Raw genomic sequence first — 27,865 nt, forward strand, 5'->3', positions numbered from 1 at the left:
TTTATCAAGTCTTACCATTTATTTCTTTAAGGGGTTAAACAAGAGCAGAGATGTCTCTGCCCCACAGTGCAACAAAACAGAAAGCAGTACACGTACAGACACTCTCACTGAAACACGGAGGCTGGGAAAGAGGAAGGCAGAGACAACTGAACCATAGCCGGGGAAAGGAGGAAGGGCTGGGAGACTACTAGGGGACCAGCTTGGAGACTCAGTCATAGGAACTAGTGCAAGAAAGGCCTACTCATGAAGCACAGTGTAGAAAATGGCATAAGAAAGCCGCCCAGCTCTGCTGCCTGTGACGGAGGGCAGGGGCAGCTGGGGAGGTGGAGGAGTAGGGGGTTGGGTCAATGGGGACAGTCAAATGACTGTGAGGTGGAGTGTGGTGCCCCTTTCCCCTGCCACTGGGCAAGGCCTTGGGCTGGTCTGAGCCAGGGGTCTCCTGGGCACTTGGTGAGGGGGAAGAGAGGATGGGAGTCTCCAAGGGTCCATTCCCTGGGACCATATTGTCCCCCTTTGCTTCCCAGTCCTTTATCCCCTCCTGAGGATGCAGGCGTCAGAAGGCAGTACTGGGATCTCTCTGGAGCCCATGCCCCTGCCTTTCACTTACACAGAAGCACATCTGGGAAGGATCCAGCACCTCGTACCCTCCCCAGCTGAAAAGAGCACTCTAGGGATGGGGTATGTGGCCGGGCCCGAAGTGCTGAGGGCCAAAAGATGGAGGACACAGGGTCCAGGCAGAGGACAGGCTGTGAGATATGAGTAAACTGGCAGAGAAAAGGGCTCCGTAGGCTCAAGAAGCTGAATTGGGATCCAACAGTGGCCCTTGAATGAAGGAACCCTTGTCTGCTAGGGAGGGTGTCCATCCATCACAAAGCTGGCAGGGTGCAGCTCCTCCTTCCCCTCCCCTCCTGTTTCTCTGTAATGCTGCTCCAGGACTGTCCTCCTGTATGCATCCTTTTGGTCTCTGAAAGCCATTGGCCTATCCCACAAAGAATCGGGCTCCTGTTCTTGTCAGCTTGCATTGGCTTTTAGATACCCAGGCAATGTGGCCTTCCTTTTCTTCTAGCAGGTCAGTGCAAGCAAGGCCAAAGGCTTCCAAGCCTCATCTCTCACTCATCCCTTTAGCCTGACTAAACAAGTTCCTTGGGCAAGGGTTAGCAGCAGCACTTTATCTCCAGTCAGAGTCCTCTTGCCAGCCTCTGAACTTTGTCCAGCAAGGGCAAGGGGTGGCTAGAGAAAGGGACCTGCTAAAGGGTGAGGAGGAGTCTAGCTGTCCCTCAGTGGGACAATAGGCCACAAGGTCAGGGATGGGAAGGGATGAATACTCTTTGGTAGGCTGGGGATGGACACAGGATGGGGTAGGGGAGGCTCATCTCTGGAGAGCTCTGGAGTAACACCACCAGTTCTCCTTCATGGAGGCCTGGGCTAGGACAAGATGAGGGAGTGTAGGGACCCAGGCCAGGCCTGACGCACTTGGGCTCAAGTCCCTACTCCCTGTGGAGATTGGAAATGAAAGGTCTGTGGCCCCAAGGCCAAGATTTCCAGGGCAGAGCAGCCCTAGGGAGTGTGTGCACCTTCTGTAAGATATGGCCCTCCAGACAGCGGCAGTCCAACCACGTGCCCTCAACCTTCTGGGTGTTGGCTCCTGAGCTCCTTCCCAGGAATCTCTTTATGCACTTCCTTCTTATTTGGGGGCCGCTCTTGAATCTATCTGCCTCAACACTAATCACCCACCCCCCAAAAGCCATCTCTTCAGGCCACCTCTCCCCTTCCCTATCTTTCTTCTCTTCTACCACTCATTCCATATCCAGTTCCAATCCCTCATTGCCTAGGGTGGTGGGGGCAGCCTAACTAGGGCACCTTCCTAGCTGTCACACTGTGTGCCTCATCCTGTGCCCGCCCCACACTCAGGGTGCTGACGACCGGCAGGAGGGCAACCACACTGTCTGCCGTCACCTGTAGGGATATGGGCAGGAGGGAATTAAGGATCTTGGCAACGGAAGGAATGTGGAGGGGGGAGAACTACTCCCCTCTGTGCCCCCCAACATTCCCTGCAGGGTTGAGGCTGGGTAAGCAGCCTCCTTCCCTGGGGTCAGGGCTCTTGGCAGGAGTGGGCAACTCCAGCCCCTCCCCCTTTTTAGAACTAAGCCCCAAAGGTGGGGCTTGGGAGGGGACACCTGCTGCTCCTACCTTTTTCTCCTGGGTGAGTTTTACAGCTCCTTGGGGGCCCTCTGGCCATTTTGTTGGAGCTGCTTTTAGGGCAGGGGTAGATTGGGGACAATATCTGGTCCCCCATTTCTCCCCACCCCACCTGATCCTACACCTCCTGTGGGAGATGCTTCCTTCCCCCAGCCTGGAGCTGGGCTGGAGCTGATGTCAGTATGTGGTGGAGGTTTGTCCTCCTTCCCTGTGGTCACTCTTCCTGTGTCAGCCCCTCCTCTAGGGCAGGCAGTGTCTCCAGTCCCAGTCCCCCACCACCCTGGCTGCTGGAGAAGGACACTACGGTATGGAGTAGTATAAGAACAAGGACACAGAGCCGGATCCTGCTGGGACTGAGGCGGGAGCCCCCAGAGACCGGCAGCAGGGAGGGCTTGTTGCTGACTCGGCTTGGGGGTTCATGGCGGGGATGGTAGTGGTGGTACTGATGGTGGTAGTGGTGAAAATAGGAGTGGTGGAATTGCTGGTGGTGGGTTTTAGGGGGCTCAGAGTCCTTGAACTTCTTCTTCTCCGACTCACAGGAGACCCACTGCACATCACAGCACTTGGTTTCCGGCCGCTTTGGTGAAGTATCCATCAACCCTGCCAACGGATAAGGAAGGTGTGTTGGGGGAGGGTGCTCTAGGGAGTTGATGACTCTACCTTAGCTGTAAAATGGATGCACAAAGCTGAGGCTCAGGTAGCCCTACTCAAGAAACTCTCCCCACCAGCCCTCACATCTTCTGCTCTCATTCCTTCCTTCCAGGGATGTCACCAGTTTCTCCAGAGTAACTCATAGCTCAGCATGTTCTGAGTAGATATGGCCACTTTGGTCTTTTTGTCCTGTTCCATTTGGCCCTATCCCACCCAACCTAGGGACCTGAGTGCCAGCTCCTTTGCCACTGACTTCCTGATCTGACCTGTCTTCCATTGATGTCCTTCCTGTCTCCATGCCCCTAAGCTCTTTCATCTCCCCCTCTTCCCCAGTGCCCTGACTTTACCTGTACAGATAAAGCCAGGGAGGCCTCCATACACCATTTCTTCATTGTCAGGGAGGATAAAGGGGCACCGGGTCTGCACCTCCAGGCAGTATTGCTTGCAGGGCACCCAGTTCTGGCATTCCTGCTGGGTCACACTGAAGTATTCTGAGCACAGCCAGGCCTTGTAGACAGCCTGTGGAGGCAAGGAAACAGCGTCAGCCAGTGCCTTGTGTAACAAAGCTTCCTGTGTCTCTCTATGGAGCCAAACCAACTTGACCCCAGCATTTGGAGGAGGCCTTGTCAGAGGTGTCTACCCATCTCAAAGCCAGTACTCTTGAGTTCTCTAACTACCATCATCCAAGATTTAGAATTGTTGGCCAAAATTACAAAATTAATCCTGTGTCAGAATGGAAGGAACTTTACCAATCACTTCATCCAACTCTATCATTTTACACATGGCTCAAAGAGGTGCATCAGAGGCTACCGATATGTAATGAGGCAAATCTCAGTTCCATTAAACTTGATAAACATTGCCTTTGTTGATGGTGCAGAACTTCTAAGTTCCAGACAATGAGAATAATTCAAGCACTACCTCAAGAAGGAGATGAGAATAATTCATGCTCTAACTCATTGGACTATTGTGGATTAAATAGCATGGCACATATGAAAATGTTTTGTGAACTCTAAAGGGCAATACAAATGTGAGGGCTTATCTTTAATAAAAACTGGAATCTGCCTTTCCAGGCACCACATGTGTCTTTGAGCTCTTCTTAATCCAGGCTCTGTCTTGTTGGCTCAGCCCTGGTATGGAACAGATATCTCAGACACTGCTGCTGCACTGCTTGTGGAATCATTCTTTGTGGCTTCACTTCACTGGTATCCTTTTTTTTTTCTTCCTCTAGCCCACTCCCACCCCAGCACTGGGTCTAGAGAGAAAGCTCCCTTGCTCCATACCTTGTCTCTCCTTGAGTCTATGGTTTCTCAGAAAAACTTAAGTCACTTAGGGACAGATAATTCTGTCGTAGGGGTTGTGCTGTACACTGTAGGATACTTAGTAGCATCCCTGGCCTCCACACCATAGATACCAATAACAATGTCTCCTCTCCCACATTATGACATGAAAAGAATGTCCCCAGCATTAGTCAAATGCCCCCTTGGTGAAGGGCAGCGTAATCCCTCACCTGGATGACAGATGCTTCCCACCTCTACTTTTGCTTTAATCTATTGCATGAGAATAAGTGTGGACCCAAGCTGTTAGCAAATTATATCACTCCCTTGCTTCAAGCTCTTAGATGCATTTGACTAAAAGCCTAGTGTTTAAGTACAGACTTCAAAGCCCTGCACAACTCTGCCCATCTTTCTCCAACCTCATTTTCTATCTCTCTTCAAGCTCATCATGCTGCACAAAGCAGAGGTTTTCTTTCTTTTTCTTGAATGTGCCCTACTTCTCTCTACCTCCGGGCCTTCGCACATGTAACCACCTGGCCTGGAATATTCTTCACCCCACCTTGGTTATAAATGGGCCCTTTACATCTTTCAGGGCTGAGATTAAATATCACTTCTACCATGAGTGTCTTTCACTCCTGCCGTCAGAGGACACAGCCCCCAATTATCCGTAACTGTTTCTTCACCAAAGATGCTACTTTGTCTGCATCCTTGCTTTAGTTTCTGCCTCCTCCACTAAACTGTGAACTACATATAAGCTCATGGGATTTTCTACTAACCACTGTGTGCTCAGTACAATATACATCTTAAAAATCATATGACTGAACGTATATGAAGACAGGCCCCTTTCTCTCATGAAAATTCCAGTTTCATGAGTAGACATACTTAACTTGAACCTATGACATTTATTCCATAGGAAGGGCTGAATTGTGGTTCATTAGTGTTAATAGTAAACTGAAAAAATTTTCAGTGATGAGATAGCAGTTGAGTTTGGGTACTATGAATGTGATTCAAGTAGTAGAGTCCTTGCATAGCATCCATAAAGCTATAGGTTCAACACCCAGCATGCCATGAGCTAGGTATGGGGCACACACTTATAATTCTATCCTGTATTCAATCCCTAGCACTGTAAAACTGGGTATGCTTGTAATCCTCACATTTGGGAGGTGAAGACAGAAGGGTCGACCAAGAGTTCAAAATTATCTTTGTCTACATAGTGAGTTTAAGGCCAGCCAAAGATACATGAGCTCCTGTCTCAAACAAACAAACAAACAAACAAATAACCCCAGCAACATTGGGCATAAAGAAGGATTTTTATAGATAGGATGCACTAATGAGGCAATAGTTTAGGCAAAAATGTAGAGATGAGCAAGTACACATAGACTAAGAGAAAAGAATGGCTTCATGTAGATGGCATGGAAAGGAGACTAAATTCTTGTTCATGACATTTGCGTGCCTTCTGCATTGTGACCCTGATAAAAGTGCTCCATTGAATATCTTTGCACACATGGGTAATGCACACTTCTTCAGTTTTATTTATACAAATTGCCAAAGGTGAACCAACTAAGATGAAATGTATCTACAAAGGAAGGATAATGGGACCAAAGAAGAGTGGAAAAAACAGGCTAAGGGAAGAGGCAGGGAAGGAAAGCTGGAGGGGTAAAAGAGGGTGGTAAGAGAAGTGTGTAGGGGGTAAGAGGAAGCTGCAGTGGTATAGGTAATAAAAGAGAAGCTGTGTAAGGAAGGAGGTAATAAAACATAAGGGTATATAGGATGATTAAGAAAGGGAGTAAGAAAAGATGGAAATAAGAAAACACGAGGATGGATAAACAGGGACAAGAATAAACGAGAAAAAAGCACTATGAAAGGAGGATCATAAAGATTAGACAGAGGGAGGAGAAGCAGGAGTAAAGAAAGAAAGTAAAATCTCCAGAGCCAAGGGCCCTAGCACCTAAGAGCCACTCTCTATACTCTGGGCCCTTAAGTGCCAAGATGTGTTTCTGTCCATAGCCACAAATCCCATTTTTGCAGCATGGACCAAGAACCCATGTCACTCTCTCCCCAAACTGTGTAATCAGCCCCCTACTCTGTGGTCATCAGTGGAGCTGGGGCTCACAGGGACCTGAGAGAGTCTCCTTAGCTCTTTCAGTCCCGTGCTCCTGCTTCTAGAGGAGTCCCCAGTGACAGTCCTGCTCTCTTCGCAGGCATTTGCAATTAGCCCAGTAACAAAGTATAAAGTCTGGGCACTCCCTTCATCTGAGAGGTGGGGGGAGGGAGAAGGGGTGGCCTGACAGTAGGAGTATGGCCTTTCTCCTTAATTAGCCGACCCCCCTTCAGTCCCCACACCCCCAGTTGGAGTCACCATGGCAACAAGTGGGTGAGCAGATTGCCTGGGGAGGACACCAGGCCTGTGGGTGGTGAGGCAGGAACAGGCAAGAAGCTAATGAGGGGAATAGAAGCAGAAGAGGCACAGTGAGCTCAGAGGTAATCTAATTCCTAAGCCCCACAGCTGGCCAGCTGAGCCACTGCTGGCCCATATGCTTTAAGGTGGCCTGGGGTCTCCACCTGGCAATAAGCCCACCTTAGACTCTGAAGTCCCGTTTACCTTGTCCTCTCTCACCAGTATGGTAGCGGTGGCAGGAGGCCTGGGCACTCTTCTAAAGAAAGAGAAGGGGCCAGGAGGGCTTGCTGGAAGTGAGCATTGGAGGAGGGGAGGAAATATCTTAGAACCAGGAAAGGGAGGGTTGGAGACCTGTGAAGATCTTTTGCTCTCAGATTTTTAACTCTGGCTATATAGTAGAACCACTAGGGAGGTTTTTTTTGTTTTGTTTTGTTTTGTTTTGTTTTTTAAATTAAACCTGTCTGGTTCACATGGCACTCAGACCAAAACGTCAGGATCTCTGCAGGCAGAATCCCACACATCTGCAATTGGAAAATGTCCTCAGGCAATTTTCAGCATGCAGCCAGGGTTGAGAATGTCAATTTTTACCATTATATAGATGGAGAAACTGAGGCCTAAAAGGGGGAGAAGAACTTGAGTATAACCTCATAAAATATTGGCAAAGAAAGGACCTGGAAACCTGGGTTCATAATTCCAGATCCAAGTGTCTTCCTATTGAAAAACCCTGTCAGGAAACCCAAAACTAGGGGCCAGAGACCAGGGGCCTGGATAAGAGAAGAGCACTGAGAAGAACACAGCATATTCGACAGTTTCAGAATCTTTGAACTGAAGCCTTGTCAGAAAAGCCCTTTCCATTCTTCCCTGGTCTCTGAGTGGAATCATCCTAGCTACCTGAGGGAGCAGGGATGGTGACTAGGAGGTGGCAGGGAAACCTTGAACTACCAGTGCCCTCCTTTCCCCACCTCAGTAGGGCCACCACAGGTCTCAATCAAGTTCTGGCTGCTACAACCCAGTTGCTATGGGAACTGGGAGGGGAAGGAAACAGGGAATAACTAGAGGGAACACCAATTAACCCAAAAAGGAAGCTAGGAAGGCTGTCTCACCCCTCCTCCCAGCTGAGCAACAGAAACACCCCTCAAATAGGAGGGGTGAGACAAAGGGGATACCCTCCCTTCCTGGGCTCTGCAATTGTCAGTATAGGGGGGACTAGAATGACCCAGCCAGCCTCATCCTTAGCTTATTGGCTTGTAGCCCTGGCCAGGACATTTTAGTCCTACATTCCTCCAGAAAGAAATGTGTGACTTCACAGAGGGCTGTGTAAATGTACAGTCACACCCTAAAGTCAGGATGTGGGGCCAGAAGGGTTAGAGAGAGGGCCAATGGCAGCTCCTAGGTTTGGGGCTGGAAAACCCTCCAGAGGGAAAGCTTCAGTTATTTTCCAACCAGGAAGCAAACAGTTTCCTTCCTGATTTCTAACTCACTTCTCTCCCAAGGGTTTGTTTCCCCATCCAAATCTTCCCTACAGACCCTTTCTTCATGGCTGCTTATCTTCTTAAGGTACCCATGGGACCCCTGGCCAGGAGCTGCAGCTGCAGTGCTTGTGGAAGCAAAGGGGTGGGGGTGAGTTTCAGACCAAAGTTACAAAAGCCACAGTATACAAGTTACCAACCTAACTCCAGTTTTTACTCATAGGGAAACTGAGGTCCATAGAAAGGGAATACATTGACAGAATTGGAGATGTGAGAGGCACCTTGGCAACTAACTTGATGCCTTCTTGCCCAGTATCTATTAGCAATCCTCGAATTATGTGAGGTACTCTACTGGGCAGGAGAAAATGCTCTTTTTCTACCCTGGTCTCCAACAGTTGGGTCAGAACAGAATAAGGTCAGCATCAGAACATGAATGTAATTCTACAGATAGCAATAGTCTCCTGGCATTGGTAAAGTCAGAATCAGATTAGAGGCATTACAGGGCAAATGACAGGGCTCTACTTAAGGGTCTATAAGCAACAGCTGTCTTACTTCTTAGTATGAGCAGTTATGAGTCAAAGTGGCCTGTTATGGCCTGAAGGAAAGGTACAGGAGATGACTGGAGACACGGGTGCAAACCTGAAGCTAGTCCATTCTGGAGGGTCCTCATATGTCCAAGCCTCCTAGACCATCTGTTCAAAGGCTAGATATGCCCACTCTGGCCAAGGGTAGACTAATAGAGAAGTAGTATCCATAATCCAGGGACAGTTCTGAAGGAGCCTAGATGGTAGATGCCAAATTAGATGAGCAGAGGAGGTAAATTCATAACTAATCCAGAATGGAAAGGACTGTGAGAGTCATCACTCCACCACATTTTCTGCCCCAACATCACAGCAAAGCACCATCCAGCTTCTAATTGTAAACACTGTTATAGAAAGCTCATCCTCTCATAGGGCAGCCCACAGCTTCAGATGACTCTAGTGATTAATGAAGTTCTTTCCTCTTTGGAGCTGAAATAAATGCCATTCTCTGTCTTTACTCATGTATCTTACTAGCTCTTCTGGCCCATATATTACATTCACAATCCTGTTCCTCAGGCCAACTGTTAGGAATTTGTAGACCTCTCTGAATCTAGTCTCCTCATTCATTTTTCTAAATGCAAAGAACACACTCTAAATACCAGAGTGCCTGACACTATGTTAGGAGCTACAGATGCAGAGGATGTTCAAGATCATGTCTTGGACAAGGGAAACAGCCATGTGAATCAATTAGTATGAACTTCAGTGTGAAGTCACATGTACTTGGCACCATGGTGGGATAAAGGGAAGAAATATTGACTGTGTTTTCAAGGCTGAAGGACAGAAAATATTTCCATGTGGGGAAATTTTAAGTTAGGGCTTGAAAAAATGGGGGGTGGGTAGAAGCTCGGTGGGTGAAATAGAGAGAGAATAAAGTACTCTTCAGCCAAAGGAATCAGCAGGCATAATAACCTGGAAGTAGGAAATAATGATGGACTCAGACAATGTAGGTAGTTCAGTGTAATTAGAGGGTGTGAGCAGGAGGTTATGAAGGAACATGTGCTCTGCAGGAAGTACATGACCATATCATGATGCTTTGGATATGGAGAGAAACTAGGATTCTTCTTATAGGCAATGGAGAACTGTTCTTTTTAAAATTTGTTTATTTTTTTTTATTTATTCACTTTACATCCCACTCACTGCCCCACTCCCAGTCACTCCCTCCCACAATCCTCCCTCCGTCCCCCCTCCCCTTCTCCTCTGAGAGGATGGAGGGCCCCCTAGGTATCCCTCCCACCCTGGCACTTCAAGACTCTGCGGGGCTAGAAGTATCATCTCCACCACAAAAGAGAGTTTTTAATGAGCTCAACAGAACTGCTTATTTAGAGATGTCTATGGCTAGCCTGCTGGGGCAGGTCTCTAATACTTGCTGCTTGGTAGGTTGAGGCAAGAGTATTACAAATCTGAACCAGTCTGGTAATTTAGTGTGACTCTGTCTTAGGGGGTTTGGGGAGATTGCTTATCACTTTTGTGACTAGCTTTTCAGGCTTTTGTCTGCAAGTGTGGAGGATGGAGCGTTGGTACTAAGACTGGAGGCAGGGAGATGAGCTAGATTATTGCAACAATCTGAATAAGATAGTATGAAGGCTTCAACTAAGGCAGTAGTGACAGAATTTATAATTTGAGAGGAGAAAAAGAATATGAGTATTGAAATAATCTGAAGGTAATAATGGATAAATCTATTTTATGAGAGTAGGAAACTCTCTTAATACTAAGGTTAGCAATAGTACCCACTTGACTAATACACACTAAATGAATGACTGTTAAGATACAATAGTAAGTTTCATGTGTGGGGGGGGGGAGAAGGAGAGAGGGAGAGAGGGAGAGAGGGAGAGTGAGAGAGAGAGAGAGAGAGAGAGAGAGAGAGAGAGAGAGAGAGAGAGACTTGACTGGGGGGGGGCAAAATGAGAGGAAAGAGTGGATGTGAGAAGAGATGTTAATAAGGTGACGCCAACAGGATTACTTAAAGAGGTGGAAAACAGTCAGAACAGAGGGGTCTAGGATAGGTTCTAGACTTCCAGCTTGGGTTTTAAGATGAATACCAATTTCATATTATTTTTAATGTGTTGTTGTTGTTTTGAGACAGGGTCTCATGAAGACCAGGCTATCCTCAGGTAGACTAGGTTGCCCTCAAACTCAATATGTAGCCAAGATTGGCCTTGAAGTCCTTTGATCCTCTTCCCTCTACTTCCTAACTTCTAGGATCCAAGTCATACGCCACTAGCCCTAGCTAGTGTCATTTATTAAGGTAAAAAATATGGGGAAGAGTGTGTCTGAGGATGAAGACAAATTCAACTGGGGTCATGTTGACTTTGAGGTATATGTGGATCTGCTAGATGGAAATGTCAAGGATACAGATGGACGAATGGCCTCAGCTCTAAAGGAGGATCTGAACCTGATATGGTAGAACATGCCAATGATCCTAGCACTCAGTTAGGAGGCAGAACAAGGGGGAATTGCTGCAAGTTCAAGCTTGTCTATGTGACAAATTTAAGAAAAATCTGGGCTACATAAGATTGTGTCTCAAAAAAAAATCAACTAAAAACATAATAAAAAGATAAAGGTCTCCAAGTCATGGAGACTTAAGGGTCTAGTCATTAGGAGTAGGACTATCTTTTTCTCTTTAAAGTTAGGCATGGTCATCGACATGACTTGAAGTGATACAGTTTACTTCTGAGGAGAAACTTTAAGGGCTGACATATGTTTTATCATACTCTTTCTTCTGCTTCTAACTGTGGAAGCAAAGTTGAGATAGATGATCCCTCTTCCCTATACAGTGATCATTCTGAAGAGATGTCTTATCCCTGAGGACCTGTCTTGGATATGAATCATGGCAAGAAATAATCATCTGTTGTGTTAAACCTCTGATGTTTTGTGGTTACTTGTTATGACAGTGTAATCTAGCTCACTCCAGGTGATAAAGCAATATAGAAGCCAGGGGATGAGACAAAGGGCTCAACAATAGATTCCTGAGACAATACTAACTGAATTTAAGTCAGGTGGAGGAAAGAAATGAGATGAAGATGGATGGATAAGTGGTTTAAGAAATGGGAAAAGAGCTAGGGGTGTAGCTCGGAGGTAGAAAATTTGCCTAGCATGCACCAGGCCTTGCGACAAACCTCTAGAGCAATTAGAGGAGAAAAAGGAAGAGAATGGCAGTCTGTAAACTAAGAGAGGAGAGAATGTCAAAGATTGGGAGGGGGTGCAGTCAGTAGATAAGGATTTACGTAGTTGAGAACACATTGGCTTGGATAATTAAGACACAGTCTCCTCACTGTGAGAACAGTTTCAGTGGAGCAGCAGGGAAAGAAACAAGACTAGTAATTTGAAAAGGGAATGCAAGCCAAGAGAGGTAGAGCTAAGTATGTGTACACTGAGCTTCCACGAAGTCAAACATCCCTAGGTTTTCCACCTATTTCAATGGATGTAGTTTATAGTTCTCTGTTGTTCACAGTCACAAAAGCCTCTGTTTTGTTTTACACAACAGAGTCCACAAATATGAGTTTATTGGCACAAAATTAAGTAGAGCTTCATCCCTCCTGTCCTAGAACATTAACATTTCTCTTAATGTAGCCTGAGATAAGGGGGAAGCTTGCCTCAAGTGTAGGACCAAAGAGGTGGCCTGATTCAAAGTCCCGGGATTGAGTTCAAGCTTTCCAAAGTCCTCTGCACAAATTGAATATCCCTATGACTTTAGACTCTTTGAGAACAGAGATCATCATATCTTACTTAGATGTGCAATCTTTTCAGGGCTCACAGGGTCTCTTGATACAGACTAGAAGAGGTATGCACAAAAAGGTGTTTGTCAAGTACTTGAAAACCAGGTTCTCAGCTTCTGGGCTAATGCCCAGAAGCTCAGAATACCCAATATACAATTCACAAACCACATGAAATTCAAGAAGAAGGAAGACTATAGTGTGGATACTTCTATCCATCTTAGAAGGGGGAAACAAAACACCCATGGAAGGAGTTACAGAGACAAAGTGTGGAGTAGAGACTGAAGAAATGACCATCCAGAGACTGACTCACCTGGGGATCCATCCCTTTTAGAATCTTCAAACCCAGACACTGTTGTGGATGACAACAAGTGCTTGCTGACAGGAGCCTGATATAGCTCTCTCCTGAGAGGCTCTGCCAGTGCCTCACAAATACAGAGATGGATGCTCACAGCCATCCATTGGACTGAGCATAGGATCCCCAATGAAGGAGCTAGAGAAAGGACCCAAGGAGCTGAAGGGGTTTGAAGCCCCATAGGAGGAACAACAATATGAACTAGCCAGTACCCCCAGAGCTTCCAGGGACTAAACCACCAACAAAAGAGCACACATGATGGGACTCATGGCTCCAACTGCATATGCAGTAGAGGATGGCCTTGTGGGACATCAATGGGATGAGAGGCCCTTTGTCCTATGAAGGCTCTATGCCCCAGTGTGGGGGGGATGCCAGGGACAGAAAGGAGGAGTGGGTGGGTTGGTGAGCAGGGGGAGAGGGGAGGGGATAGGGGGAGAGTGTTTTTCAGAGGGGGAACCAGGAAAGGGGATAACATTTGAAATGTAAATAAAGGAAATATCCAATAAAAATAAATAAATAAAAAAAGAAAAGAAAACCTGGTTCTCAGTAGCTAGCCCAAATTGAACAATGTGAAGCACTTTCCCAAGAAAAGAAAAAAAATGAAAATAATGGCTTATAAATATATCTTCATGGACTTCTACAGTGAATGAAGAATTTGGTGGGATGTTCGCAAAATTTCAAAGAAAGCCAAGCAAAGGGGAAATGAGAGGCCATTGTTAACTCCCAGAAAGCAAGTTGACCAAGGAATAAAATGTTAATCACACAATCTAACATTGCTACATGTAAACAATAGTTATAAAATTAACAATATAAATAAGTTAAACTTTTAGGATCAGAAATTTGGATATGCCAATATTGAATAGATGAAGAGAGGGGACATGTGTGTGCACTTATGGTGCTACCAATAGTAAGAAAGCTAAATCTTCCTCTAACTAGATTTTTTTAAAAAGTCAATAAATATTTAAAAGAGAAAAAAAAAACAGGCAATAGCATAGTGCTGTGCCATTTAGAAATGTGAAAGTAAATATTAGCAAAAAACAAAAACAAACAAAAAAACCCAAAACAGTCAGAAGAATCCAATGTATTTAGCACTCAAGAGTGAGCTCAAGGGTGAGACATAGAGCTACTGTTTCAATGACAAGCATTTATATTTATATATATGTGCATGGTGGACTCTTCTCCTTTTATATGTGTACATGAACCTAGAAAAATCAAGTATTACTAATATTGTCATAACATTTAATAATGTGGTGGCAAAATCAGAACTAATGAGGAAAGAAGACATATATGCATGTGCATATGTATAATATGAACTTAACTGAAAACTATGAATATGCATTACTTTGATAAAATGAAAAATAAATAGAAACTCATCTGCAGTCAGGAACCTAATAAACAACCAAACAAAACATCTAAGACTTGATATGACTAACATTGCTAGATTCAGTCCATATGGCCTTGCCCCAGAAGCCCTAGGTCAGCTAATTCATCTCCAGTGTCTGGGCTAGAGGTGCCATCCAGGTGCACTTAACAAACCAAAAGAGGCCCCTTGATCTTGCAAACTTTATATGCCTCAGTACAGGGGAACGCCAGGGCCAAGAAGTGGGAGTGGGGGGAGGGTATGGGGGACTTTTGGGATAGCATTGGAAATGTAAATGAAGAAAACACCTAATTAAAATAAAAAAATAATAAAGTGTTTCACGGGGCATTAAAAAAACAAACAAACAAAAAAAAAACCCCAAAAAACAAAAAAACAAAAGAGCAAACAAGGAGTCAACCTTATAGACAAAGAGAGAAGCTAGGATAGGAGGAGGGAAGCTTCTAGATCTCTTCTGCACAGTGGTTGTGCTGGTCACCACAGGCAAGACACAGGCAACTATGGTTTCTTCGGAGTTACACACACTCTCCATGGCACAACTGGGTTTTGTTGTTGTGGTTGTTGCTTTTTTGTTTTTGTTTTTTACAGAAAGCCACAGTCAGTCATCACTTAGTTCACTGAAAACCAAAACCAACTCCCTTCTGCTGCCTCTCCTTCCTCCTCTAGGTAGATGACAGGCTGGGATGAACAGAGACCTGATCAAAGGTGACTACTGCTATTCTTTGGCTATAATGTAAATCAAGGACTTTTTTGAGTCCTTGTCTCATTCACCACCTCCTACCTTACCCACCTAAACAGGTCTTTATGCACTTACTAAAATATCTCCAGTTGCTTTCTAGCTTCCAATTCCCACCCTCACCCTAGACACTTTACCCCCTCTTCAAAACTCTACCTTCTCCTTCTCCTCAGCAACCTACCTCAGTGTTGAGAATTTCAATTGGGTATTAAGCAATCATTTGGACTAAACACATCTAATTAAGATGAGAAAATAGCTACCATTTATTAAGTGCTTACTATATGCCAGGCTCTATTCTAAGCATTTAATCCTGACATTTATTAACTCATTGATTCCCCATTATCACCCCCTGAGGGAGATACAAATCTTTACAGATAAAGACAGAGAGGACCAAAGAGTTTAAACAACTTATCCGAGGCTTATAGCCCATGATAATCATAATGGCAGTTAGCATTTCTTGAGCATCTTCTACCACAAGGACATTATAAGATATCAGGGTGCATTATATCCTTCAAGCCTCATAATGACCCTATTTCTTAGTTTCGAAGGTGAAAAAAGTGGGGTTCCAAGTGAGATTAAAGAATACATTGAATGCTACAAGATGGCTCAGCAGTGAGGATGCTTGCCTCCAAACTTCATGAGATGAGTTCATTCTTCATGATCGATCCACTTGGCAGAAGAAGAGAACTGAGTCCCAGATGTTGGCCCTGTATACTGTTGCATGTATAACCCCCCACAGACACAAATATATATCATCTTAAAATGTAATACAATGAATGTCACAACAACTATTCTACAGAGCAGATAGAATCTGAAGTCAGTATTACCTGTATGTAATATATAAACATATATAATATATGTATATAATATAGAATATATAAAGCTTGAGCTTTAATGCCCAAGTTTTTAATATCCCAATCATACCACCCTGGGGACAGTCCCTTCAGTCTGCCACCACTATCAAACCATGTTACTTAACCAAATTTCCTTTTGATGTAATTTCAGGCCAATTTGAGGAGAGATTTCTAGGCTCGTATAGAAAGAATGATTTTTCCAAAATCAATCTATTCATCTCACTTCACACAGAAGTAGAGTTTGCCTTGTAAGTGGGTACAAGGGAAAGAACATTTGCATACTAGACACTACAAATGACCATTTCCATTCCCTTATCAAAGCATTCTGTTCAGATTGGAGATGGTATAGCACTTGCCTGGTCAATGCAAGACCCAAAGTTTATGCCCCAGAATTGCAGACCAATAAACAAATGAGCAAAAGGCAAAACAAATTCCCAAAGATTCCCTTTCCCTCTCTATTCCCCACCCCACACAATGCACAATTAGAGCAGGGCTAGAAGCTAATTCTAATAGAAACGTTTTAATGCCCCTAAGGCATAAGTTTTCATGTCCCAAGTCCCATCTTTTGGGAGCTTCTGGGATTCTGGAGAAGCCATATACTGGAAGACTCCAATGCCAGAGACCAGGAAAAAGTGGCATGTTATATACCCCACATAACTGTCCCTTCCACACAGCATTCCTCACAAATGCTCTTTATCAAGTAGCCTTTGCTCCAACAGATGGATAGGTAGTCAAAGCTGCCTCTGCCAATAAGTAGCTGTGTAAACTTGGGCATATCACTACAAAGGAGTTGTGGCCACTATTTTGCTACCTGACTATGAGCCAAGTACTTTTTTCTTTCCTGAGCTGAGAAGATGGCTGTTTAAGTAAGTAGCATGGATGGTAGGAAGATGGGGTCAAACATCTTAAACTAAAACCGACCTGCAGTCAAACTCCAAGGTGTGCCCGTGCTGGTAATAAAAGCACAGGCAAGATTGTTGACCTCCCTGACAACCCTTTCCTGATAGACAAGCTATGTCCCTTATAAAAGAGAAACCACCCTCACCTCTCTGTAAATGATGCCTCTAAAACAAAAGGAGAAAGCTTTCTCTTTATGCGCACTAGCACCGATTGAGGAGCAGTGCTGTCTGCCAACACATAATTTCCAGCTTCAAATCTATAGGCTGATGACTCCATTTGACTCCTCTGAGACTGTCTTGTCCACTGGAATACGGGGACAATTATGTATACACATCACAAGGCAGGCGTAAGAAGTAAGGTAAAGTATACAACACAACTAGAATCACACCGTTCCTTCTCATTCTCTCCTTTCAGCTCTAAGATCCAAACAGCAAGCTCTGCAAGTCTGCCACACATGTGATCAGAAAAGGCTAACATCATCAATCCATAGAAAGGGGAACAAACAAAGCATTAATAAAAACAGAAAACAGGAACTAACAATTTACAAACAAGCCCTGCAAGTGGCTTATAAACAACAAAAACAAATTACTGACCAAAGGAATGTCAATGAGAAGCTAAGGCTAGACCATTTTTCAAGTAAATTAGCCTCACATTTTTGTTGTATGTATAAACTAGAATAATCTAGTAATTTGAAAGAGATTTAGTAATGTACACCAGTAGCATTAAAAAGGTTAATACTGTGATTCTGTAAGTCTAGTTCCAAACTTCATTCTACAGAACGGATGTTTATGCTTCCATTTGTATGCAAAACAAAGAAAGAGTCATTTGTGTAGACGTTTCTGTAAGCTTACAGGAAAGAGAATACACACAAAATTGTTAACATCCAGGACCTTAGGGCAGTGGAACTAGGAAAGACTGAGCAGGATTATTAACACTGTCTTTATAAATCTTTATACTATTAGATTGGAAAAGAAGTATGTATCATTTGTGATCCAAAAACCTCAGCAAAGTACAGGAATAAGGAAGAATGACTGAGATAGCCTTTTAAGAGTAAAAAAATCATAGATCTGATATAAATTGATGAACAAAGATAGTCACCATGGGATTATTTCTAATAGTAAAAAGTTGACAGTCATCTAAATATCTAACAGTACATGGCCCGTTAAATCAATTATGTAACTTGTGACAGAATGTCATAAAGGATGGAGCTTATGAATTTTTAAGTACATGGAAAGGTACTCAGAGTACAAGCAATTTAAAAAGACCTATAATAAATCATTAGGGAACCATGTGGTTGCATCAACACGGGTATTATCATCAAAAGAACCCAGAAAATAACAAGTGTTAACAAAGATGTGGAGATTTGGACCCTTGCTCAGTTCACTGCTGGTATGTATGGAAAATGGTTCAGAGTGCAAAATTTAAGAATGGAATGTAAAATGGCACAGCTGTTATAGAGAATTAAGAGGCAATTATTCAGAAAGTTAAGCATAAGCTGGCCACAATGCTGCACGCCTGTAAAATCAGCACTTGAGGCTGAGCTAGGTGGAGCTTGAGTTCAATGATAGTCTAGGCTACATAGCAAGACCCTGTCTAAAACAAACAAGCTCATAATATTCCAGCATGGAATTATCATATAAGCAAGCAATTCCTTTCCTAATCATGCTCAGAAGAAGTGGAAACAAGTACTCAAACAAATATTGGTAGAACAGGGTTAATAGCAACATCCTTCACAATAGCCAAAAGGTAGAATAGTTCAAATATCTACTAAGAAATTAATGGATAAACAAAATGTGGCATATGTACATAATGGAATATTATTCATCCATAAGAAGAAATGAAATACTGAAAAATATTAAAACATGAATGAAATTTAAAAGCATCATATATGTTTATGTATATACAATTTATATGTAATATGTAAAGCATATATATAGTATACAAAATATAATAAGTCACACAAAATGACAAATAATATCTAACTCCACTTGCTTGTGTTACCTAGAACAATCACGTTAAAAGAGATATAAAGTAGATTGCTGGTTGCCAGGGGAAAAAGTGAAGAGGAAATGGGGAATTATTGTTTAGCAGGTAGAAATTTCTGTTTGGGAGGATGAAAATGTTTTAGACATAGTAATGAAATGAAAATGTGCCTGTCTTAGTCATGGTTGCTATTCCTGCACAAACATCATGACCAAGAAGCAAGTTGGGGAGGAAAGGGTTTATTCAGCTTACATTTCCACACTGCTGTTATCACCAAAGAAAGCCAGGACTGGAACTCAGGCAGGTCAGGAAGCTGGGGCTGATGCAGAGGCCATGGAGGGATGTTACTTATGAGCTTGCTTCCCCTGGATTGCTCAGCTTGCTCTCTTATAGAACCAAGACTACCAGCCCAGAGATGGTCCCACCCACAAGGGGCTTTTCCTCCTTGATCACTAATTGAGAAAATGCCTTACAGTTGGATCTCATGGAGGCATTTCCGCCAACTGAAGCTCCTTTCTCTGTGATAACCCCAGCTGTGTCAAGTTGACACAAAACTAGCCACTACAGTACCCAATGCCTCTGAATATACAATTAAAATGTAAGTTCTGTATACTTCATGACAATGAAAAGAACCCAAATGCCTCTAGTCCCTTTTTCTCTAACACATTTCTAGTTTTCAGAAGTTCTCAAAGGCCACATATTTTAACAATCAAGGAAAATATTTTTAAAAAGATTTTGAGCCTATAGCATTTTTGAAGAATTAATTTGAACACTGACTGAACAGATATACTTCATCTTTCACAAATAAGCTGGGTAGACATGCTGTCTGATTCAAACCAAGTAAGACAGGAAAACATGGGTAACATTCACACCTCTGACATGCCCTTCTCTCAGACAGAACATTATAGGCTGCCTCATCCTTTCTGTTTCTAAGGAGAAGACCAGGCATCTAAGACTGGGGACTCAACCAAATCCTGGCATGACATGGGAACTGGACATCCCAATTCCAGGCCAGGCCTTATCTGACTTTTATACAACAATGTCTCACTGCATTTGTTTTTCCTTTTGGTTCTACCAGCTACCTGAGTGTGCTGTGGGTGGGATGGAGCTCAGGCAGGCATTAGGCCTGTAGAGGGCACCTTTTCTCCTTTCCTGCCCTGGCTGATACCTTCATATATGGGAGTTGAGAAGATAACAGAAATACCCTTTCTCAAGACAAGTGGGACTCAACTCTTCTCTTCTAAGCCTGCAGAAAAGGAAGGAGCAAGCCTCTTATTTCCATCTTCCTGTCTCTGTCCCAAGAGGATGGATACCTCAGTGATTGTTACTGCATCTTTTTAAAAATCAAATTTTAATTTAATATTTTGAGAATTTGCTACATTCTATATTTACATCACTTCTACTCCCCACTTTCCCTCTATAACTCCTCCCATGTCACCCTTTACTCCTGCTCAAATTCATGACTTCTTCTTTAATTATCATTGTCACACACATACATACATACGCATAAGAAATCTGCTAAGTTCATTTAATGTTGTTGATATGTTTATTTGTTTAAGGCTGAGCACTTGGGATTGGATAACCTATCATGAAGAACTAGAAGCAGTTAATGACTGCCAAGGGAGGGGAAAATCTATCACTGGATCTCAAGGACAAGAAACATGTATCTTGAACAAAGAGGATGCCGGTGAGTCCTCCCTGAATCTGAGCTACTCCAGAGGTTTTCCTAAGTTTCCAATAGGCTCTACTGAGCCTCTCCTCTAGCCAGCCTAACTTCTCATCAGTCTATTCATAGCCACCAGGGCATTGCCTCCAGCATCTGGCAGAGAATATTAACATCTTCTATACATCTGTGCACTGGAGAAAGAACAAAGGCATGTCTGCATCCCAACTCCCTGCCCTATGTAACTTAGGGAAGTCATTTCCTCTTGCTGAACCTCAACTGTTACATTTGAAAAGTGGGGATAATAATGGTACTTTCCTGCTATGATCATTGACAAGATTAAGTTCATGGATGTATATACCCTCCAACACAGACACACCTTCTAGATACTCAAAAGCTTGTACTTTATTTTATTTTTTTGCCTCCCTTTTCTTATCCCTTTCTTCTTTAGAGCCAGCTGGACTCGTCTTTTGGCCCAGAAACTTGTGGCTCAGATTCCAGATCCCATTTCCAGAATCCATTTGATCAAGAGCTTTGGCTGTGTCAACCTTCTCCTTCTGTAGTAACTCATTCTCACCCTCCCCTAAGCCTAGCTCACTTGGTACCCTTGCTCTTCCCTCTAAAACACTACCTGATTCAGGGTCTCATAAATTCAGGCTTCTCTGAGCTCTCTTTCTTATGCCCATGGACAAAAGACTGGTTTGTCATTCCACACATAGATTCTGACCTGTACACCTGTAACCACAGGAATTAAGACATAGCCATTTTCCAGAGTCTTACCTGACCATTGTTGGAGAACTGTGTTTGTGGGCCCCCAGATTGTATATAGTCCCCAGAAGGAGAGGTGGCTCCTAGAACTCAACACATACCTGCATCTGGAATGTCACATGACTGAGAGGAGCGGAGGGTCAGGCTAGCTCTAATCTGTAGACACACACCACAGGTAAATAGTAGTGGAGCATAGGGATCACAAAAGAACTGCCTTGAGAAAAGTTTTACAAAGACAACCCCTGACCCCTGAGTCTTAGGTGTTGCCTACATCCCCAACTACACAGAAGAGTAGATGTGTGTACTCTTTCCCTGAGGTACTATTGTCTGCAGAAGGCACCAGCACATATTCACATAGCTTGGGAGTACCTCCAGCCTTTTGATGTACCCATAGATCCTTGGCTCTCTTTTGATCTTGGCCACACCCACTCTTATCTTTCCTCACCACCACCTCTACTATGTTCAGCAGACACTTCCAGCCAGAGTATTGGGTGGGAGATTGCTGGGCTCCTTTCCTCTCTCTTCATTCCCTCAACCCTATCTTCAAGAGATACCAATACTTCCTTCCTGGAGGCTCCTGTTGCTATGGTGACTATAGTAGTCAGGCCACCTTCTTGTGGGAAGGATGAGAAGTAGCCCTGAAGACTGGGAGATGTATGTCTGTGTGTCTATGTATATGAGTGTGTGTGTGAATGCACTCATGCATGTATCTACCCTGAGTGGACTGGGAAAAAATGTAGAAAAGGAGGAAGAAAGATCATAGGAAGAGAGGAGGGGAGAGGGGGGAAAGGGGCAAAAGAAGAGAAGATCAAAACATGAAAGAAAACCAAGGCATGAAGTGAGTATCCTGTGAGGGGGCATGGAGGTGTCAAGGGCAAGGAGTATGGTACCAAGGAGGTGAGGCAGGCATGGCAGAGAAGGGGTGAGATCTGCAATAAAGGTCAGGAGGGTTGGGAAATTGGAGGCAGATGGGAGAGTGGCACGGGAACATTCAACTGTCAGAGAGGAGCAAAGTGGGACAGGAAGGAGTCAGACCAGGAAGATCAGAAGGAAGTGCTAGGAGGAACAGAGGTGTGTAAATACATAAATGAGGGTTAGAGAGTGAGGTGTGGGATGTGCTTTGGGAAGGGTCTAGGGTGATAAAACACTGTCTAATTGGTGCTCATTGAAATATGGATGGGAATGTGGGCATGAGCTACAATGTAGGAGGAATATGGGAGCTGGTGGAATGGGAGTGGGTAAGGATCTGGAGAGGTATATTTCAGCAACTGATTGCTTGGTCCCTCCCAGCTTTAATTCATATGTCCTTGTCGGAGCTATAAGCATTGCCTCTTCTCTGTGCCTACTCTTGGATTCTGGGGCACCTACCTTTCCTAGAACAACATGCATACAGTCCTTAGTGGTGAGGAGATGAACTGCTATGGACCTGGAGGCCCCGCCCACCCAGGGCCAGTTTTGCTATGATTCCCAGAAGGCTGCTTACTGCCAGCTTTCCTCTTCCTCTGCCTCCAAACAGGGACCAGAGCACCCTTTCTAGCTTTTAAGACTTCTGGACCAGAGAGAACATCTGAGTGACAACAAGAACTAATGTTCAACATGGGACTCTTCAAGCCCCTGGCTCTTGGTACCTGTCATCTCCAGTGTTATAGCCTGAGAGTCCTGTGTGGCAGGAAAGCTGTGGCAGGTGGGAGGAGAGAAGGCAGTGAGGCAGAAACAGCTGCCAGCCGGAGTGGAGGAAGAGCAGGGCCCCAGTAGGTATGGGCAGAAAGTGAGCTACTGTCTCTGGCAGCCCCCACCCTCTCCCTGCGTGAGGGCGTTGAGGCCAAACCCCCTTCCCTAGCCAATGCTGCTGCTGAAGAACTCAAGCAGACCCCTGAGGTCACCTGCTCCAGTTCCTTCTTCCATGCCAATACAGTCCTAGACTCATCTGCATGGCATTTTCACCCAGCAGTTCACTTGTGTTAGGCCGGATACTTCCTGGGGACAGAAGCTCTGAGGCAGTCTGTTCCTTCTTTGCAAAGAAAAGCTGGAGGGAGGACCTCTGATTTTGCTAAGCCTTGATGCTGTACAGACTTCTCATTAATACTGAATTCATAGGGCTTTTTTTCTGATGACAGAGCCCCATTTGGCAGATTTAAAAAGTGAGGCTTGGAGGCTTGGAGTTCATACGGTTCAAGGTCACACTGGTATGAAGTGAAAAATTTAGGTTAGAATGTAAGACTTCCTATGAAGTCTCTTGGAGCCAATCAAGACATACATGTTTTATACAAGGACAACCTTTTTGAGGTGTGAAATCTGAGGCCATATTTTCCTGACTCTCCTCTTCTCCAAGTCCAACTCCTTTAACTCTCTCCAGGGAATTTAGGTTCCAGCCTCCTTCTCCACCTCATCAGTTGATTCGTCCCTGCATCAAACCCGCAGGCTGCCAGGTGGGTGCCAGACAATCTGGAGTGGATCAGCACTATCCCATCCTTCTTTGAACTAGCTGATTAGTGCAGCTAATGGCTACCGCAAGAGCTGACAACATCCCTCCTCTTGGGCCTCTCGGCCTTAGAGGAATAGCGGTGAGAAAAGAAGCCAGAGTTTGCTCCCGTGCCCTCATTCTCCTCACCCCGAGTGTTCTGAATTGAGAGGAAGAAAGAGGCAGAGGTGGGAGAAGCAGCCAGCAGTGGGCAGGGACATGGCAAGATTAGAAGGATGACATCTGGGAGGGGAATTATTTGTCTGGTAACTCTGGGCACAGCTAAGGGAAAGATAGTGTGTGTGTGTGTGTGTGTGTGTGTGTGTGTGTGTGTGTGTGTGTTGAGGGGTAATCATAAGGAATTAAGGGAAAGATGGGGTGTGGCCCTTGGACCTAGGAGAGGCCAGTATGGGGATGGGCATTGGCCCGAGTTAGCTACATCTCTCTGCTATGCGAGAGGAAGTCAGTCGCACATTAAGAAAATGTTGCAGCTGGTACTAAATTGGGAGGTGTCACAGGCAGCAGTGAGGACAGGTATGATTCCTGGGGCTCTGTGTGGCCCAAAACAGGGGCAGACATCACAGAGGCAGAGAACAGGGTTCCTAGGGCCACACCAGAAGGATCTGATTGAGGTACTCAGATCAAAGACCCTGGGGTTGGGGGTCACCTGACTCTAGAACCCAGCTCCAGAGTTGATTTACAGACAGAGAAAACCTCCTCATCGTAGCATAGGACTTCAGAATCCTCACTTACGAGGATTCTGGGTGTGGGATATTATCTCCACAGGATCCTACTTGGGGTAGGGGCCAGACTGGGGAGCTCTGAGCTCAGTGGGAGGGGGCTTAGTGTGGGTAAAGAAGGGCTGTGACAAGGTGGGGTAAGTGAATGAGGACACAGGGTGTCAAGAAGAAGGGGCTCAGGATTGCCTGTCTCTTTCATGGCATCAGAAAACTGGATTAAAGACTTAGGGAAAATTGAGCTTTGGACCTCAGTTGAAGGAGAAAGCTCTGGAAGAGGTAGAAAGCACAGGAGGAGACTGAGAAGCCGGCACAGCTTGTCTGCAGGCATTAGACAATAAGAGCAGGAGAGCCCACTTGCTGCTGGAGAGAGACACGGAGAGAGAGGAGAAAGGGCCTGGGAACTTGTGAGGAGGCCACAGCAAAAGCAAAGGTTTAGCATGAGGAGACTGAATTCCTGCTCATTTGCTGAGGGCAAATGGTATTCCCCGGATGTATCTCAGTTCCCTTATCTGTAAAATGGAGGCAATCTAGACAGTTGTGCTCTCATAACATACACATGAACGACTGAACCCCCTAAATAGTAATTTATGCCAGGTGTAAAATTCCTACCACAAAATGCTACTCATCATGCATCCCCACTTCCATCTCACAAAACACTCAGAACCTGGGCAGGGAAAGGATATTTTTCCTGTTTTACAAATGAGGAAATGAAAGCTTAGAGGAGGCAAAGAAAACATGCCTGAGAGCAAACTGCTAACAAGCCCTCAACAGATGAGATAAGACCTCCAGAAGCCGAGAGAACTTCTGCCTTCCCAGACATCAAACTGCTCTGTATCAGCAATCAATGTGAGAGATTTAGTGTGGGGTCAGAAGGAGCCTGGATCTGACTATAACGTGGAGAAAACCCCCATAGAAAAGTTGTGCCATGGTTTTCATTCATTCTGGAGACTGACAAAAGAACAGTTGTGGCCATGGGCTTGGAGAGGGGAACCACAAAATATAGATAGCCTTTATTCTGTCTGCTAGGAGCCCTCTGCTCTCATTGAGGACATGCATCCTTGGCAGGCAATTAGAGTATGTATCTCTACCTCTGTATGACAAAATGTGTCTTTCTTCATGTGATTGCATGTCTCTGATACCACAGGGAGATGCATGTGACATGGCGCCTGCTTCCACAGCACTGTTTATGAAAGTGACAACCTCTCCGTTCCTCTGTAGGACTTCGTCCAGAGTCTTGCTAACGGTGTATGGCTGGATGTGTTTGTCTCTCTGTCTGTACACCTTTAAGAAGTGGAATATCTCATTTGGTAGTGTGAGTGAAGCAGTGAGTCAGCTGAGGCTGAGTGAGGCGGGAGGAGACTGCTAGGTTACGAGAATAGGAAAAGGGAGAAGGAGAAAGTGAAGTCAGGGTGGACGAGCTACTCCTTTCCTCCCCAGTCCTCCACCGCAAATTCCCAAGGGGGCCACAGACAACAGCAGAACCTTGCACAAGTCCACAGGAGCAATTCTTGCTGGAAAGAGGCACTTGCCACCCTTTCTAAAGGCCTTGAAGGGAGATGTTCTACACCAGGAGGTAACTGCCTCACTCTCTAGCCTACAGCCCCGAGCTCCAGAAAGTGTGACATCTACCTGGTCTCATTGTCACTTGACCTTTTGACCTTGCTGTTCTTTCTTTCCCCCCAAAGCAGGCCACCTGGCCAGGCAGGGAAAACAGGGAAGTAGATTCAGGCCCCAAAATGTGTATAGCCCCACCTACCTATTATTATACAGAGCAACCCTACTGGGGGTCAAGAAATTTCTCAACACTCAATTCTTTCCTAGGAAGGTCCCTTTTACAGTCACCTACTCTCTAATTTCCTCTAGACGCCCATCCCTAGCAGCCAGAAAGCCAGGTTTTCCTATCATCACCCTGGAGCACTGCGAGTTTTGTAATGCACCAACCTTCCATGGCCCTTCCAAGAGCTGATAAGCCCTGCTTTCCCAGCCTTCTTTCCTCAGAAGACTGAAGCCTACAGGTTCCCTCCTTAAGAGAAGACAGGCATCCCTGGACTCCCCTACTTAGGATCTGGCCAGCAATCTCAGGTCATATAAGGTCAACAGTGTGGTCTGTGTACCCTGTCACCAGGCATGGCCTGGCCTTTCATCAATTGGCAGGAACCAAAGGATGAGGATTAGGTAGTCAAATATTCTTCCTCCTGCCTTTTGAACACCCCCTAATCTTTCCACAGCCAGTCCCAGGGCTAATTCTAGTCCAGGAGTGGGGTTCAGAGCCAACCAGGAGACTGGGAAACACAGACTCTCCTGCTACCACTTTGACAGCCAAGGGCCCCACTTCCCCCTCATGCAGGAAGCAGTGTACCAGGAGGCTCCAGCCTTAAAATGTTCGAACCTTAAACTCACAGAAGTTGACCTGAATCTATCTTTGTAGCTCCCTCTCTAGGGAGGGGTACAGGGTGACACAGTACTACACTGGGAATGGTGGGAGCCATGGGGGGGGGGTGGTGGAGAGGGAGACCTTTATTTTTTTTTCTGGTCCCACTGACACAGAAACTACCTCTGGCCAGGCAGCTATTGTGGCGTAGGTCACCAATTCCTACCTTGCAGCCTTTCGTGCAGGACCGGATAGAGTACTCTTCTGCCTGTAAGTATTTATGCAGCACGAGGTCGAACTCATCATATTTTTCCTGAGCATGTCGATCCAGTCGCTGGTATGCCTCTATGCAATTGCTACATGCCTCCCAGGTCCCAGAGCCCGGGCTGGCCACTACGGCCAGTAGATCCCCCAGCAGGGTGTCCAAACTGCAGTCCAGGCTGTCGGGGCGGTCCATGCCAAGCAGCAAGTCCCAGACTGTGTAGGTGTCGCAAAAGGAGAGAGTGAAGTTCCGAAAGTGGCCTTTGAGCAAGTTTTTTTTGGCGGAGGGGAACTCCGGGGCACGGGAAGGGGAGTCAGGGGGCCGCAGAGGGGGAGCCGGGGTGGTCGGTTCGAAAAGTCTCTGCAAAGATTCCAATTTGGTGCAAGCTGCGTCCAGCCCAGTGGGCTCTGGGACGCCGTTGCAGACCGGCCCGGAGCCGGCTGCAGGGGCGGCTTTGGTCAGGTTGCTGTATCGCGGGCCGCAGGTGCCCGAGGACGCGCTGGACTCGCCAGGCGACGGCGGCGGCAGCGGCAGCACCGCGCGAGAAGGTACCGGCTGCCGCTCGCGGCCGGCCCCCCAGGGCGGCCGCATGGCGCTGCTCAGCTCCCTGGCCCGGGGCCGGGCCCCCGCGCACAGCCACAGATGGTCAGCGAGCAGCACGGTGAAGAAGAGCAGGGACGCCAGGGACAGTCGCCATCGCTGCGCCCGCTCCGAATCGGCGCAAGGTTTGTCGCTCTGCCTGGGAGCCCAGCAGCAGCAGCAGCAGCAGATAGTCAGCGCGGCGGCGTCTTTCCCGGGCCACATCCAAGCGCCCCTGAACATATTTCAGGGGGGTCCGGGCTGGAGGGAGTAGGTAGGCGCGAGGCCGGACGGCCGTCTCGGGAGGGCGGGCTGCGCACCGCACCGCGCTCCTCGGCGCCGTCCAGGCTCTACCTCGGGGGCCGCATGGCTAGGCAGGCCGGCCGGCCCGGGGCCCCGCTCAGGCCGTTGTGGCGGGGCGCTCTCGGGCCGTCCCCGCGCCCCTCCCGCGCTCCCCTGCTGGCAGCCGGGGCGCCGCCGCCCGGCCCGCTAGGCGCAGCCCGGCGTCCCGGCGGGGGGCGGTGCGGGGC

The 27,865-nt window shown here is 46.0% G+C and overlaps 1 protein-coding gene across 1 annotated transcript; it reads right to left on the reverse strand.

Moving 5' to 3' along the window:
• Nucleotides 1-27,578, reverse strand: Nalf2 (NALCN channel auxiliary factor 2). The gene is made up of 3 exons (XM_021154007.3): nt 26,721-27,578; nt 3,198-3,369; nt 1-2,799 (listed from the first exon to the last, which is right to left on the reverse strand). Exons 1-3 carry the CDS (start codon nt 27,576-27,578, stop codon nt 2,414-2,416), a joined length of 1,416 nt encoding a protein of 471 aa, XP_021009666.1. The 3' UTR covers nt 1-2,413.
• Nucleotides 27,579-27,865: the final 287 nt, after the last annotated feature.

The sequence above is a fragment of the Mus caroli genome, unplaced genomic scaffold, assembly GCF_978045245.1.
Source record: "Mus caroli unplaced genomic scaffold, Mus_caroli_1 scaffold_5, whole genome shotgun sequence".
Lineage (NCBI taxonomy): Eukaryota > Metazoa > Chordata > Mammalia > Rodentia > Muridae > Mus > Mus caroli.

What these genes read in the sequence shown, in the direction of transcription:
- Nalf2 (XM_021154007.3), bottom strand. Translation starts at nt 27,578, where the DNA reads ATGTTCAGGGGCGCTTGGATGTGGCCCGGGAAAGACGCCGCCGCGCTG. An exon ending in CCTGCACGAAAGGCTGCAAG is followed by an intron (nt 3,370 to 26,720) that starts GTAGGAATTGGT and finishes TTGCCTCCACAG; the next exon opens with GCTGTCTACAAGGCCTGGCT. An exon ending in CCCTGGCTTTATCTGTACAG is followed by an intron (nt 2,800 to 3,197) that starts GTAAAGTCAGGG and finishes ATCCGTTGGCAG; the next exon opens with GGTTGATGGATACTTCACCA.